We start from the raw sequence: 15,741 nt of genomic DNA, 5'->3' as shown, positions 1-15,741 counted from the left end.
TCTTAATTAAGTTTGAAAAATTGGTTTTAAATAATGAACGCCATCTCGGAAAGGCCCATTTAGACTTGTGTAGATAATCAGCATCTGCCTCTAATCAAAATGAGATTAGTAAATTAAACCCTTTAATTAGCATTTTACATAATTCAGGCAAATTATACTTCTTAGGCTTAAGGTGAACAGGTGAATATATCAGATTTTTTTAATGCCTTAATTATCTAATTTTACCACATATACAGTAAAAATAAAGAAGTACACACTAATTTCATCTTCATTTCCTGAAACCTACCATTTCACATCTAAGCTAATTCTGTCATTTGGGGCAATTAAATGCAAAACTCAGAAGAGAAGAAAATATTTTATTTTTGATTCTACCTACTCCTCAGAGGCCAAGTTCACCTGTATTAAAATCAAAGAGCATTTTTTTCTGGGGGAGGGGGGTCGGTGATGGGGCTAACCTCTGGGCCTGGGTGCTGTCCTCAGCTCTTCAGCTCAAGGCTAGTGCTCTACCACTTGAGCCACAGCGCCACTTCCAGTTTTTCTGCTTCTGTGGTGCTGAGGAATCGAACCCAGGACCTCATGCATGTGAGGCAAGCGCTCTACCGCTGAGCCACTTTCCCAGCCCCAAACAGCATTTTTAAAGAAAAGGAAACAAGGAGGAAGGGAGAAGCCTCTTTCTTCTCTTGCCACTAGGGCAGCAAGGGCTGCACCCATCTGCACGGTAAGGAACCTGCCAATCTTCTTCCTTAGACAAAGAGAGGAAGCAAGGACCAAGGAAGGAGCAAGGCAGCCATCCTATCACGTCAAGCTAATGGACTCCCTTCTCTAGAGAAATTACCACTTCTCACTCAGTCCCTCCTCAGCCCAGTCAGAACATCCCGGCTCACTGACAAAACACATATAAGCAACGCTTGGTTGGATAGACGAAGCCACATAATAGACAGAAAAGCTTAAGGGACAGTGGAGGAGGCATCACCACTTCTAATACATGTTGAACCTCAGTTTCTAATAAACGTATTATTTTGGAGACAACCCCCTATTATAGAACATAAGCTCCTCCCAGAAAAAATAAAGATGTAGAATATTCAAAAATAAATTTTTCTCATGGCTGCAGGTAGCAACCTACTAAACAATGCAATAAATCATATCTTTAGCCTCCTAAAAATCTACCCCATCTGCGTGTATGTTACAAGAGGAATAGTGAAAAGGAAAACAACAACAAAAAATGGCTATCTGCTGAGAAGGGATAAGAAAATAACAAAATATACAACAAACTAAACCCAAACCAAGAGAGGTAAAGGAAGACCATCTTATCTAAGTCCAAATTCTCTTCTGTTTCTCTACAGGTCTTGTTACACCATGAACAACAGTATAGAGAAAGCAAGGCTACCTAGCATGTCCACCAATCAACCAACCAGCTCCAACTCCACTTCCTCAAGTGTGTGCATACACACTTCATCTTATTCCCCTTCTAAGCAGAAGGAAACAGCACACAGCTGGGAAACGGAGAGCATGCCTCTGCTGTTCCTTCTCCACCGAGAACAAAAGCAGTGCTTTGGCTCCCCCTGATGACACTTGCAGAGCATAATCCTGCCACAGGAGAGAAACAGATGCAAACACAAGCGGGCTTAGCCGCCCTGGAACAAGTCTGTCAAAAACAAGATTCTAGTTTAATCTCACAGCCTCTCATTTACCCCATGGTCTACTCTAGGACCCAAAAGGTCTTCAGCAGAGGGGAAAAATAGTGAAACTATCATACCAAAGTATTAGTCAAGAGATATTAAATGTCAAGTGTTGGTTGTATATAAAAATAACTAAAATTAATTATATAGTTATCCAAAAAATTGCCACCAAGACTGAAACAGACCAGATATTCAAAACCCCAAATTCTAATGTAAGAAATAAAAACAAGGGGGGAGGCGGGGGGAGGATGGGAAGGGATGGGAAGGGTAAACAAAGGAGGAGGCTACAATGCTTGATAAGAAATGTACTCACTGCCGGGCGCTGGTGGTTCACACCTGTAATCCTAGCTACTCAGGAGGCTGAGATCTGAGGATCGCGGTTCAAAGCCAGCCTGGGCAGGAGAGACCATGAGACTCCTATCTCCAATAAACCACCAGAAAACCAGAAGTGGCACTGTAGCTCAAGTGGTAGAGCGCTCGCCTTGAGCTGAAGAGCTGAGGGACAGCGCCCAGGCCCAGAGTTCAAGCCCCACGGCCAACCAAAAAAAAAAATGTACTCATTATCTTGCCCATGTAATTGTAACCCCTCTGTACAGTAATTTCACAATAAAAATTAAAATTAAAATTAAAAAAAGAAATAAAAATAAAAAAAATCACTCTAACAAGACTACTTGCTTAGTCTTAAACATTTTCAAGAACTTCCAGACTCAGAAATATTAGAGCCATTCAGCTTTCCTTTACGTAAGAAAGTTCTTAAGCTGGGCGCCAGTGGCTCATGCCTGTAATCAATCCTAGCTACTTAGGAGGAGGCTGAGATCTGAGGATCACAGTTCAAAGCCAGCCAGGGCAGGAAAGTCGATGAGACTCTTATTTCCAATAAACCACTAGAAAACCGGATGTGGTGCTGTGGCTCAAGCGGTAGAGCACTCACCTTGAGTTGAAGAGTGCAGGAACAGCCCCCAGGCCCAGAGTTCAAGCCCCACGATGGACCAAAAAAAAAAAAGAAAGTTCTTTCTAACTTAGTAAGAATTTAGCAAAAGTTAAGTAAGTAGGCCCTGCTAGTCTTCAGAATTCTGTGCAGCCTACACAGATCATCTGTTCAATCTCACAACAGAGAGACACCAAGATTGTCCCATTTTATGGTCAAAGAAAATGAAGAACTGAAAGGCTAGGTAATTTACCCAGGGTCTATATCTGCGACGCCTACTCCGGTGGAGTCTGCTTAGCATGGGAAACCTGCTTTCAGATCTGAGAATGGGGCTTCAAAGAGGCCTACCTCCTGGAAAAGGCTGGCAAGCCCCTGGGAAAGATGTGTTGCTGTTTTTCTTTTCTTCGCTGTATAGGAGCGCCTATTAATCTTTTACTGTTCCTGCTGCTCATTGTACTTACTCATGCTCAACGTTCCCTTATTCAAGGCTCTCTCTTAAAAGTGTTGACGACTCCAACATCTGATGAGTGTCTTGAGAATATGACTAACTCACCAGAGTTAAGTGCTACCCTGAAAGCCCCTCTTATGGAGGCTAGTAGACAAATCATAAGTAAATATAAAAGTATTGGGGCTTTCATGACGTCACTTCAGCAGAAGGAATTGTTTGTAAGAGATTTACAAGAAGCTGTAGGCACGACTAGAGCTGAAAGAGTGTATGGCTATTGGAGACTTTCCTTTAATCCTAAAGCATATACAATAGATTCATATAGATATCCTGTAGATAAAAAAGATGTAGAAGGATATTTAGACCAAAAGCTAAATAAGATTCCTAAAAGGTTGGTAGATGGAAGGTGGCAATGGCTTATCAGAGGAAAATGGTGGGATCCTCCATTATCTAGAGGACCCCAAAGACTTCCCCCAGATCCATAGCCTGTTACAGGTGTGTATGATAAGGATGGCAACCATTGGGTAAACTATTTAGGAGAAAGAACTTCCTATTACTCTCTTTCATTTACTGAGAGACTTGCTAGATCTAGGCCTCCTTGGTGCTCACTATTAAAGAAGGAACAAGAAATATCTTATGAGACAGTTAAGGCCTCTATGGAGAAGAGTAAACGATTATGTGAAAGGGTTACAGAAAAGACACTATGAGCTTAAATTTGATATATGGCCAGATTTAACTAAGTATACTGAATATCATGATTTTTGGCCACAAATTGGGGACTCTCTAAAGAATGGCAAAAAAAGCACAATTGCTTAGAAAAGATTTAAAACGTATAAAGTACAAAACTAAACAAAAGTAACTATGAAGTACTAGAGTTCATGCCTTTCTGTCCAGCACCTTGCCCATATGCTCTGGTTAATGGTTAATTGGTGATAAACATCGAAACCCATTGTATTTCTTAAAAATAGAGGTAAAGCCAAAATCGTCATAGCTCGTCATCCAAAAAACAAGATCAGGCGACCAGCTGGTGACCACCCAAGAACGAAGCCCTGCAGCAAGATTATGTAACCTTTTGCCCTTCCTCATGGAGATTCTTGCTATAAAAGCTTGTCATCCTCTGCGATAAATCGCACTCAGCATCCACTCCTCTTGTGTGTGAGTGTCTGTTTGCCATCTCCCCACCTGTTCCAGTTCCTCCACTAGGTGTCCTCCGTCGTCCCGACAGAGCCGGTCCGTGGCATGTATCTGTTAGGTCTGTGGTGGAGAACAGCCTCTTCCCTTACCCCTTCCTCTTCCTGAAGGACAGCAAGTAGTCTTATCAGTAGTTGCTTGTCAATCACCTAACTGTGGGTGAGCAAAGGACCCCAGACTTTGGGGTCACATCCTCAATCCGCTGAGGTCACTTCCTGAACTGCCCGTCAAGGCCCCCTCGGACAGTGAGAGGTTCCCCAGGCTCTGAGGTCACTTCTGCATTTGCTGTGGTCACACCTCCCAGCCTTTCCCTATGTCCTCTCTCTCAACCCTAAGTTCCTCTCTCTCTGTCTCTTCCCCACCTTTCCCTATGTCATCTCCCTCAACGGTAAGTTCCTCTCCCTCTCCTTTTCCCTATCCCCTGTACCAGATGGTATGAAATCATCCTCAGTTACATGCCATTGTTGTTCTTCTGTAGGCTACTTCCACAGTCTACCGGCCTGCCAATTTCCCTCAATTCCCACAGCCATTACTATAGTTCAAGACCTCAGTTAGTCTTTCATTTGGCCATTCGTTTACTTTTCGTGAACACAGACACCAATATGACTTCCTGGAACCTGCCTGGCATAGACTTTACCTCCCACCGTGCGTCTCAGCTTTCCACATCCTCACTCAACTGTTGTAGCTATTTATACCACAGTAAATTAAAACACATCACTCATCAAGAACCTTCAAGCCACACTCCCCCGTTGCCCTTCTCCTGGCTTGCTTAGGCTCATCTTCTACTATTTCCCATAACTTAATGACAAACTTCATTGCCACAAAAGTGCAAACCACTGCTGGTGCTGGTGGCTCATGCCTATAATCCTAACTACTCAGGAGGCTGAGATCTGAGGATCGCAGTTTGAAGCCAACAGAAAGTCCCTGTAAGACTCATCCCCAATTAACCACCCAAAAATCAGAGGTAGAGCTGTGGCTCAAAGTGGTAGAGCGCTTGCCTTGAGCAAAAAAAGCTCAAGGACAGCACCCAGGCCCTGACTTTAAGCCCCACAACCAACAACAACAACAAAAAATTTAAGTGCAAACTCACAACCAAGATTAACATGAAAATCACATAAATGTATTTCTTTAAATTAAAAAGGGGACAATATCAAAATAGTCTTAAGTAAGCAAATAATATAACACTGAAGAGAGCCCCATGAAAGGTAAAGAGAGTATCTAAGAGATACTATGCTAAGGAAAACATGGTCCAATGGCACATGACTGGAAAGGGAAGAAAACACTGCACTCATAGCAAACTCCTGCGGCTAGAAAAAAGAAAGGAAATAACCAGCTAGTCATCAAAACAGAGCCCCAGGTGCATGAACTTCTCAGAGGAGCAAGAAAGAGATCACCCTAACTGGCCCACCTCTCTCCCACTGCGGCTCATCTTCAGGGCATACAGACACATGAAACGGTCCTAAAGCAATGTCTGTGCAATGGTTTACAATGCTTGAAACTCTTCTACATCATCTTCCTTATCATCATCATCATCAATTAAAGGCAAATAAATAAATTCAATTTTGAAATTATGTTCATTAGAAATTTCAGGTCAGAATCACAAATGGAGGATTTTGAGGAACCTGCACAAAAGTGATACAAACAAAAAAAAGCTCAATCCCAGGATCTGACCTCCTTACTCACTGCTCCACCATCACCATCTGCCTCCACCATCAGTGCCTGCTGTACGAGCACTGCTCCACCATCACCATCTGCCTCCACCATCACCATCTGCCTGCACCATCACTGCTCTACCATCACCACCTGCCTCCACCATCACTGCTCCATCACCATCTGCCTCCACCATCACTGCTCCATCACCATCTGCCTCCACCATCACTGCTCCATCACCATCTGCCTCCATCATCACTGCTCCACCATCACTGCTCCACCCTCACTGCTCCACCCTCACTGCTCCACCATCACCGCTCCATCATCACTGCTCCACCATCACCGCTCCACACTCACTGCTCCATCATCACTGCTCTACCATCACCGCTCCATCATCACCGCTCCACCCTCACCGCTCCATCATCACTGCTCCATCATCACTGCTCCATCATCACCGCTCCACCCTCACCGCTCCACCCTCACCGCTGCACCATCACTGCTCCATCATCACCGCTCCACCCTCACCGCTCCACCACCACCGCTCCATCATCACCGCTCCACCCTCACCGCTCCACCCTCACCGCTCCACCCTCACCGCTCCACCCTCACCGCCCCACCCTCACCGCCCCACCCTCACCGCCCCACCCTCACCGCCCCACCCTCACCGCTCCACCCTCACCGCCCCACCCTCACCGCCCCACCATCACCGCCCCACCCTCACCGCCCCACCCTCACCGCTCCACCCTCACCGCTCCACCCTCACCGCTCCACCCTCACCGCTCCATCATCACCGCTCCACCCTCACCGCTCCACCCTCACCGCTCCACCCTCACCGCTCCACCCTCACCGCTCCACCATCACCGCTCCACCATCACCGCTCCACCATCACCGCTCCACCCTCACCGCTCCACCCTCACCGCTCCACCATCACCGCTCCACCATCACCGCTCCACCATCACCGCTCCACCCTCACCGCTCCATCATCACCGCTCCATCATCACCGCTCCACCATCACCGCTCCACCATCACCGCTCCATCATCACCGCTCCACCCTCACCATCACCGCTCCACCATCACCGCTCCACCCTCACCGCTCCATCATCACCGCTCCACCCTCACTGCTCCATCATCACCGCTCCACCCTCACTGCTCCACCCTCACCGCTCCATCATCACCGCTCCACCATCACCGCTCCACCCTCACCGGTCCACCCTCACCGCTCCACCATCACCGCTCCATCATCACTGCCCCACCCTCACCGCTCCATCATCACTGCTCCATCATCACTGGCCCACCCTCACTGCTCCATCATCACCGCTCCACCCTCACCGCTCCACCATCACCGCTCCACCCTCACCGCTCCACCATCACCGCTCCACACTCACTGCTCCACCATCACCGCTCCACCATCACCGCCCCACCCTCACCGCTCCACCCTCACCGCTCCACCCTCACCGCTCCACCCTCACCGCTCCATCATCACCGCTCCATCATCACTGCTCCACCATCACTGCTCCACCCTCACTGCTCCACCCTCACTGCTCCATCATCACTGCTCCATCATCACTGCTCCACCATCACTGCTCCACCCTCACTGCTCCACCCTCACTGCTCCATCATCACTGCTCCATCATCACCGCTCCATCATCACTGCTCCATCATCACCGCTCCATCATCACTGCTCCACCCTCACTGCTCCACCCTCACTGCTCCATCATCACCGCTCCATCATCACTGCTCCATCATCACTGCTCCACCCTCACTGCTCCATCATCACTGCCCCACCCTCACCGCTCCATCATCACTGCCCCACCCTCACCGCTCCATCATCACTGCTCCACCCTCACTGCTCCATCATCACTGCTTGCTCCACATCACCGCCTGCTCCACAATCATCTCCAAGGGGAAGAACAGAAAGATCTGTGAGCAGCGGCTTGTCCCAGACCCTCCTGTCTGAGGAGTCAGCCTGCCCTGTTTCCCTGGGGTCTGGGGTATGCTGGGGCACTTTGGACTGTCATGAAGAGGACTAGCTGGAAGTACTGTCAGGCTGCCTTTAGCCCTTCCTCATCTGCTGCATTCGTGATCTTACAGGAAGTGACAGTATGTGATACACAAGACATAAGAAAACCTCCAGAGACGACATCAGTTACAGAGATATGACAGCTGCTCTTTAGGGGTAGGATCTAAGTAGTACAGCACTTGCCTAGCATGCACAAGGCCCTGGGTTCAATCCCCAGGAGGAAAAATAGACTGTTTCAAATAACACTTAAAAACATCTTTCATGTTCAAAAGGGTAAATGGTACCAAAGAAGAAAAGCAAAAAAAACTTGATAATGAATTTTTCAACCACTAATGGCAGGCACATAATGTTTTCTCTGGAGACAGCACACGTACCGTGTTTAGGGAAATGGCTTATAATATATTTAATATATTTAGTTTCCAGTTCTGCCAAGAACTGTCAGTTAAAGTAAAACATCTTAGTAAAATTACAGTGAATGCTTTAATTTCCTACATTAATGTAAATCTCTAAACTCATACCTGTGTTTATATACCCATTTTGATGAACCGTCGCCTTAAATGTCAGCATGGATTCCACTCTATTTCACTGCTAGTGAAGGTCAAGCTGTGAAGAAACCCGCTCATGTATTTAGTAACACACTTTGTAATTTATACTTCTCAAAATATCTAAAGTCTTGCTGGCATGGAGGTTACTTAACCCCCACGTTCTTCAGTTGCTGCTGTGAGGATTAAATTACATAATCCACATAAAGCATGTAGAAAAATGCTTGGCACTTGATAAACACCTACAAATGTCAGCTATGAGTGATTAATTTCTCTCCTTTCACCTCATCACTTAGCAGATCCAGGCCTTAATAACCCTTTCTAGCAAACGAGGACCTGATGCAAGTTTTAAAGTAGTACTGTGGGTTTTCCGGTACTCATATAGCAGCCTTCATCGGTGAGCCCACTATGAAGGACAATATGAAATAGGTGTGGTTTTGAGGCTCCGGTAGCGGTGATGAAGGGCTCTCTTGCTCACTGCCTCTTGGGACACTGGGATGGGCCCAGAATGCTTTGGCTAGAGCTGAAAATATCAAAGCAGCAGAAGCAGCTGTCAACAGCTGGAGACCTAACACAGCAGCAGGTAAGGAATTTAAGGGTGTGCCTTCAGGAAAGTGGGGGTAGGAGGACGGATGTGCTCACAGGGCTCAGCTCACAGTGCTCCCCGGGTGACTCAGGTGTAGCCACTCCGTGACTGAGAATACAGCATTATGATTTTTCACACTTCCATGAGCCCACGACACACTACACCCTTATCCAAAAGATCAAGGGTAAGGCCTCAAACTAATCCGCAACCCAGGGCCTCAACGGAAGAGGGTGGAGGGTTTTCAGAGAACTTGGAAGAAAGAAATACTAGACTATAGAATGAAAAAATCCTGTTTTCCTAGGAAAGCTCTGTATCTTTTTTAGGAGACCACTAGAAAACATAAATAGCACTTCACAGTATGTTTAAAATTTAAAACTAGAAATGTTTTTCAGCAAGGTTATTTTTCATAATGTATACATAGGCATATATGATAGTGTAACATTATAAGGCCTTAGGACATAGCTCCACATAGGAGAATTTCCACTAATTTAAAGTCACATTTTTTTCAAGGGCAAAGTCAGGAATAGGAATCAAACAATGTAAATATAAAGAAGTTTACATTTAGCGGGGTGCCAGTGGCTCACGCCTATAATCCTAGCTACTCAGGAGGCTGAGATCTGAGGATCACATCACCATTCAAAGCCAGCCTGAGCAGGAAAATCTGTGAGACTCTTATCTCCAATAAACCACTAGAAAACTGGAAGTAGCACTGTTGAATAGCCTTGAGTTGAGTAGCCTTGAGTTGAATAGCTGAGGGACAGCACCCAGGCACAGAGTTCAAGTCCCATGACTGAGAAACAAAAATAACAACAACAACAACCCCTACATTTGAAAACTGTATGAAAAGCTAAAAAACACAGATGGGGCTGGGAAGGTGGCTTAGTGATAGAGTGCTTGCCTAGCATGCATGAAGCCCTGGGTTTGATTCCTCAGTGCCACATAAACAGAAAAAGCCCAAAGTGGTACTGTGGTTCAAGTAGTAGAGTACTAGCCTTGAGCAAAAGAATCTCAAGGACAGTGCAGAGGCCCTGAGTTCAAGCCCAAGACTGGCCAAAAAAAAAAAAAAAAGACTTCCAAAAGTTAGCTTGAAAGTGTTTGTATATTTAATTTGAGACTTCATGGGCAATTAGGTTGAAGTTTCACATTTTGCCCCAACATCTATAGATTTAAACTACCTTATAGAGAGCAGGCTCTAGTTTTGTAGCTTGATAACATATTCTGTTAACTTTAAAATATTGCCACCAAAGACCATCTGCCATGGATTTTTACCACTACAGACACAAATGGTCACATATCAACTAACATGAAAATTTAAAGAACATTTTCCTTATTCTTCAAATATAAAAGTTACCAATATTTTATTATACCTGTCCAATAAATATAGCTAAAATAATGTAAAGATAATTATTTGATACAAACACCACTGTGAGCACAAAAGCATTAGGTTTACAGGATCTCTGTATAGACAGGATGCCCTATGTGAATGCCCTCACTTGAACCATTTGGAAAGAAGTCAAACTGTTCTGCTGTAACAGAAACACACAAAGGGCTCTAAGTCATAAATGTTTCTACTTAGATAAAGAACAAATCGAAGTTTGCTAATCATCCTAACACTCAAAAACAGCTCAATAGCAAAAGCTCACTGAATAGCAGATCAAAGGTGCTAAACAAGAAAATTACTCAGGACACCTGCCAAAAGCAGTAGGGAGCACTTCATTCCAGGTGCAGCAACTCAAACAGGCTGTATAACAGAGGAGAGTTGAATCCAACTCTTAGTGCACTAGGAAAAGTGAGCCTTTATAGCCAAGGATGGGAGGTGGAGGAGCATGGTAAATTAAGAAGTGGTAGGGAATTCTTGGCTAACCTGACAATTGTTAAGATATTGAGCTGATAGCCGAATTGCTGTTAAAACTAAGTAAGTAGGTCCTGGTGAAAAAAGAAAGTTTAGGAGCCTGACTAGATAGGTCAAGGAGAGAACCAGCTCCATCATCTGATGGGAAAGGTAAATTGTTTATTTTCCAAGGCTGAGTAGTAAGCACATTCCAACCATGGTGTTCTCTTATTTTTGATTTTTAGAAATAACAGTAGTAACATTGCTAATGTTTATAACTTCAATCTGGGAGCACTGACATCTTCAAGGGGAGGCTAAAAACATGAATCTTACCCTTTTTCTCAGGGCTAAGAATTAGGAGATAGATATATGTTATATGTAAAACGAGCTTTTTCCACTGAGCTGCTTTTGAGGGATTATTCTGCTTAGTAAACTTCAATTTGTTCTTTCAATAGAAAGGTTTATGACTTGAGCCTTTTGTGTATTTCTGTTACAGCTGCATAGCCCACAATGATGAATACACTCCCAAAAACTCACTTCTTTGAACATAAAGAAATTGAGCATAAAGTTCTTTTAATTCTGAAATGGACTTGACATTTGTAACACACAGAATACTCTCCATACTGTAACACCTCCCCCCCAAAAAAATCAGCTAACTGAAAACTAGAACAAGTACCAAAATTGTAGGAGGGAAAAAAGGACTCTCTCATTTACAAATATCTAAGAGAAAATGATAAACAAGTAAATACCAAAACCATTATAAAAATTCCACACATGTATGTTCACTGGAGAAAAGTGTCCAAAGATTCTTACTAATTACTGACATTTTCGGTAACAAATAATAATTAAATGTTAATCACTGAAAATAAATTACCGACCAAGAATTACATGAAATATTGTCTGAGATTTAAAATTACAAGGGACTAGAAATCTTAAGTTGAAAGTTTAGGATAAGAAAAAAAATATTGTAAAGTGAGAAGAAATAGCAATTCAAGGTTTTACAATGTTTTTAGTGAGCAAAGCATGAGGTCATTGCCTTCACTCTCTGAACCTAAAGTTCTTTTAATTCTGAAATGCACTGGACATTTGTAACACGCAGAGCGCTCCCCAGACCATTACTGTCCCTGGCACTCTGTACTGTTCAAGTGAAAAGTTCCTGCCACAAGACCCACTGGCATTCAAAAGAAGCATTCAGAAGACATTGTAAAATACCTAAGTAAATGGAGAGGAGCTGGACTGAGGCTGGCGCCAGGCCTGGGACACCAAATCTTCCAGTGGAAGGAGCCTGGGAACCTGTGTAAGGTCACTTGCTCCGAATGTGCAGCAGGATTATTTTACAGAAAACAGCACCTAAGTCCAGGTACTCTAAGACCTAGGCCAAAATACAGCTTCTGTGACACGAAAACCAGATGGCCCTGAGGCTCCTCACCCTCCGCCATCTCCTTCTGCCGACCCAGGCAGATCACAGGCCAGGAAGCACTGCATGCGACAAATGCTAATACCCTTCCCTACATTCTTGCTCTGATTTGGCTCTAAAAGCACAGCAAATATCTGTTCGGGTAGAACAGGTTTCAAATGAAAGCCAAACTGTCACACTACAGTGAAGAAAATGTGCTCGTCTATATCAATGAAATAGTAAGAGCTGAGAAAACCTAAAATGAAACAGGAAGAGGTTACGGGGACCTCAGGGGAAATCTAATCAACACCTGAGTTCAAGGACCTTGACTGCCAGTGTTAGGAGCCATGAGAGAACAGTACAAAAACAGTCAAGAGGCCCGATGGGAAAGTGACTGAAGTCTACACAGGAATGAGTGATTTTCTCCAAGACCCTGGCAGTACTTCCTCACTCTGCGTACCACAGATCTCCACCATCACAGACACTGGGTCACGGCTTACATTCAACACTTCGCTTTCCAAAGCATGGGGCACATTTCCACTTGGAGGAAGCAGCAATCTTCCCACCTCCACTGGCTTCCCCAGGTACCCCTCAGAAGAATGCCTCTCTATCCAATCCCCCGCCCAGAATCACTGAACTAAAAAATAAATAGCCGGGTGCTGGTAGCTCATGCCTGTCTGGAGGCTGAGATCTGAGGATCATGGTTCAAATCCAGCCCAGGCAGGAACGTCCGTGAGAATCTTATCTCCAATTAACTCCAATTAAAAGCCAGATGTGGCGCTGTGGCTCAAGTGGTAGGGCACTAACCTTAAGTACAAATACCCTGGGGGGGCTGGGGGGAGGGGGGGAACCAACAAAACACAATTCTCATTTGCAATACACTGGTTAAAACTTGCGTATTTAGGGGCTGGGAAGATGGCTCAGTGGTAGAGGGCTTGCCTTGCATGCATGAGGCCCTGGGTTCCATTCCTCAGCACCACATAAGCAAAAAGAAAAAAGCCGGAAGTGGTGCTGTGGCTCAAGTGGTAGAGTGCTAGCCTTGAGCTGAAGAGCTGTGGGACAGCGCCCAGGCCCAGAATTCAAGCCCATGACTGGACCCGCCCCCCAAAAAAAACCCTGTGTATTTAATGTCTCATAAATTCCTGTTTCCAGCTGACAGGTGCAAGCTCTGCCGCTTCTGCTCTCCTTCAGGTCACCTGCTACCACGGCACCAGGCAGGCCATGTGCACGGAGTACTATGTGCACAGGCCCAGGCAGGCCACGCACACTGCTGCTTAAACCTCCAATCGTGTGAGGTCGAGAATATTATCCCACTTTTGAAGATAAAGAGCCTGGGCTTTAGCTTAGTGGTACAGTGCTTACCCAGGGTGCACAGGTGCCCTGAATTCAATCCTCAGCATAATAGTAACTAAGCAAGCATGAAGAAACACAGGTACAGATTAGAAAATCCACCAATTTAACTGTGTCGTCTAGGATTTAATTTGTCCTGTGACTGGCATGCAGTTTGTCCCCACTAAAACTAATGTTGCAGTTTAATTCCTCAGGGCCGCAGCTGTGGCTATGATTAGGAATAAAGGAAGGCAATGTCCCGGGAATGAGCGCTCATGCTCGTGAGACTGGCAAGGCTTCCCACATCCGCCCCCCTCCCCACAAGACATCACATTGAGCAGCTCAGCCCCTCTATGACCTGCAACCCCCTCGCCCCCCTCCCCCCAGCACTTACCCTTTAACTCACTTCTAGATTTCCGGTAAAATACACAGTGCCACATAAGCAGCTCTATTACTATATTGTTTAGGAAATAAAGACAAGAAAAAAGTTTCTATGTGCGCAGTACAGACACAAGTATTGTTTCAAACATTTTGACCCACAGTAGGTGGCATCTGCAGATGAACCCGCAAATACAGAAGACAACCTGTCACGTGAATCCAATATGGAAGTGAGTTTTGAGAGGCCAGGAGTGGGTTTTACCGACAAATGACTTCCAAACTAAAAGCACTCCCCCCCTCAACTTCACTGCTGTCATGTCCCCTCAGATGCAAAACCACTCAGTTTTTCAGGCAGGTGCTCAGAAATATAAAGAAAATGGACTCTACATTTAATATCAGTAAAAAGTAGCATGAAAACAACTGGAGATCCACAAAAATATACTTACAGCCTCAAACTGCAAGTGGCTATCCTTGAGGAAGCTTTGAATTTTGTCCTTGGGTAGAATGCTAAAGCGGAATCGAAGGAGATCCATTTCTTGTTGGATGAACCATCGCCTAAGGTCTTCACTGAAATGGAGACAAGGATTTTAAGCACAGATATAAAATCCAATGGTTATTAAATCAAGAAATTGCTCTGAGACAATACTGGAAGACAATCAGGATGCCAAATGACAGCAATTAAAAGAAGACACATCCTCAAACACCATTTTCTAGGAATCTGTTGGGTATAAAATTTAAAAGCTCACTGAATGTCTGAGGCACTGACATTGGAAAGAAGGGGTATTCCATTCTCTGAGGTGGTTTCATCAAGGCCAAATAAACAACCAATTTTTTAAAGATAATTTTATCTCCAAATAAATTAACCTCAGTAAATCTTACAAAGTTATTAAGCTTTATAACTTATAATTTCACAAAATGTAATGTGCACAATATGCTTCAATATTGCAAGTATAATAATATATTAATCTCATGGGAAGGTGGCTCAGTGGTAGAGTGCTTGTCTTGCATGCATGAGGTCCTGGGTTTGATTCCTCAGTACAAAATAGGGAAAAAGCCAGAAATGGCTCTGTGGTTCAAGTGGTACAGTGCTAGCCTTGAGCTGAAGAGCTGAGGGACAGTGTATTTACCTCTAAGACACGTAAATTAGTGACATTGTTATATTATTAAATAATCACTGTACTGCATGTAAAATATAATTTTACTTCTTAGGTGTTTGGTTTTTGGTTTTTTTGTCTTGGGGCTTGAACTCAGGGCTTGGGGACTGTCCCAGAGATATTCTGCGCAAAGATAACCCTCTACCACTTGGAGTCACAGCTCTACTTCTGGTTTTATGGTGGCAAACTGGAGATAAGAGTCTCATGGACTTTTCTGCCTGGCTGGCTTTGAATGTGATCCTCGGCTCTCAGCCTCCTGAGTAGCTAGGATTACAGACGTAGCCACGAGTGCCTGGCTTTTTTAGGTTAGCTTTTACACATTGTAAGAAATCCATTTACTATATAAATTACATATGCTCTTCCATAAAACAAAACAAAAAAACTCTAGGGCCAAAGTTGATGAGTAATCTCTCAGTTATAATTTTGGGAGAGTAAAAAATTCAAGAACCTTACCTGATAAGCCTAGTACTAAAAACAAACATAATAACCATATTATTTGGCCATAATAAGGGAGAGGAAAAAAAACAAAATTTTGAAAAAGCCACTAACTCGTTCTCAACTCTGGGTGGCACCACTGACTTAAGAAACTAAAGTCTAGTACAGACACCTCAA

The 15,741-nt window shown here is 44.5% G+C and overlaps 1 protein-coding gene across 1 annotated transcript in view; it reads right to left on the bottom strand.

Moving 5' to 3' along the window:
• The window catches only part of Prim2 (DNA primase subunit 2), a 117,264-nt gene that overhangs the window by 94,363 nt on the left and 7,160 nt on the right, over positions 1-15,741 (bottom strand). Inside the window, exon 5 of the mRNA XM_042696951.1 lies at positions 14,422-14,542. Coding sequence (XP_042552885.1) covers positions 14,422-14,542 — 121 coding nt within the window. The remainder of the gene's footprint in view (positions 1-14,421; positions 14,543-15,741) is intronic.

The sequence above is a fragment of the Dipodomys spectabilis genome, unplaced genomic scaffold, assembly GCF_019054845.1.
Source record: "Dipodomys spectabilis isolate Male_0828 unplaced genomic scaffold, ASM1905484v1 ptg000213l, whole genome shotgun sequence".
Classification (NCBI taxonomy): domain Eukaryota; kingdom Metazoa; phylum Chordata; class Mammalia; order Rodentia; family Heteromyidae; genus Dipodomys; species Dipodomys spectabilis.
The sequence above is the reverse complement of the archived record's forward strand: the minus strand, read 5'-3'. Positions and strand labels throughout refer to the sequence as shown.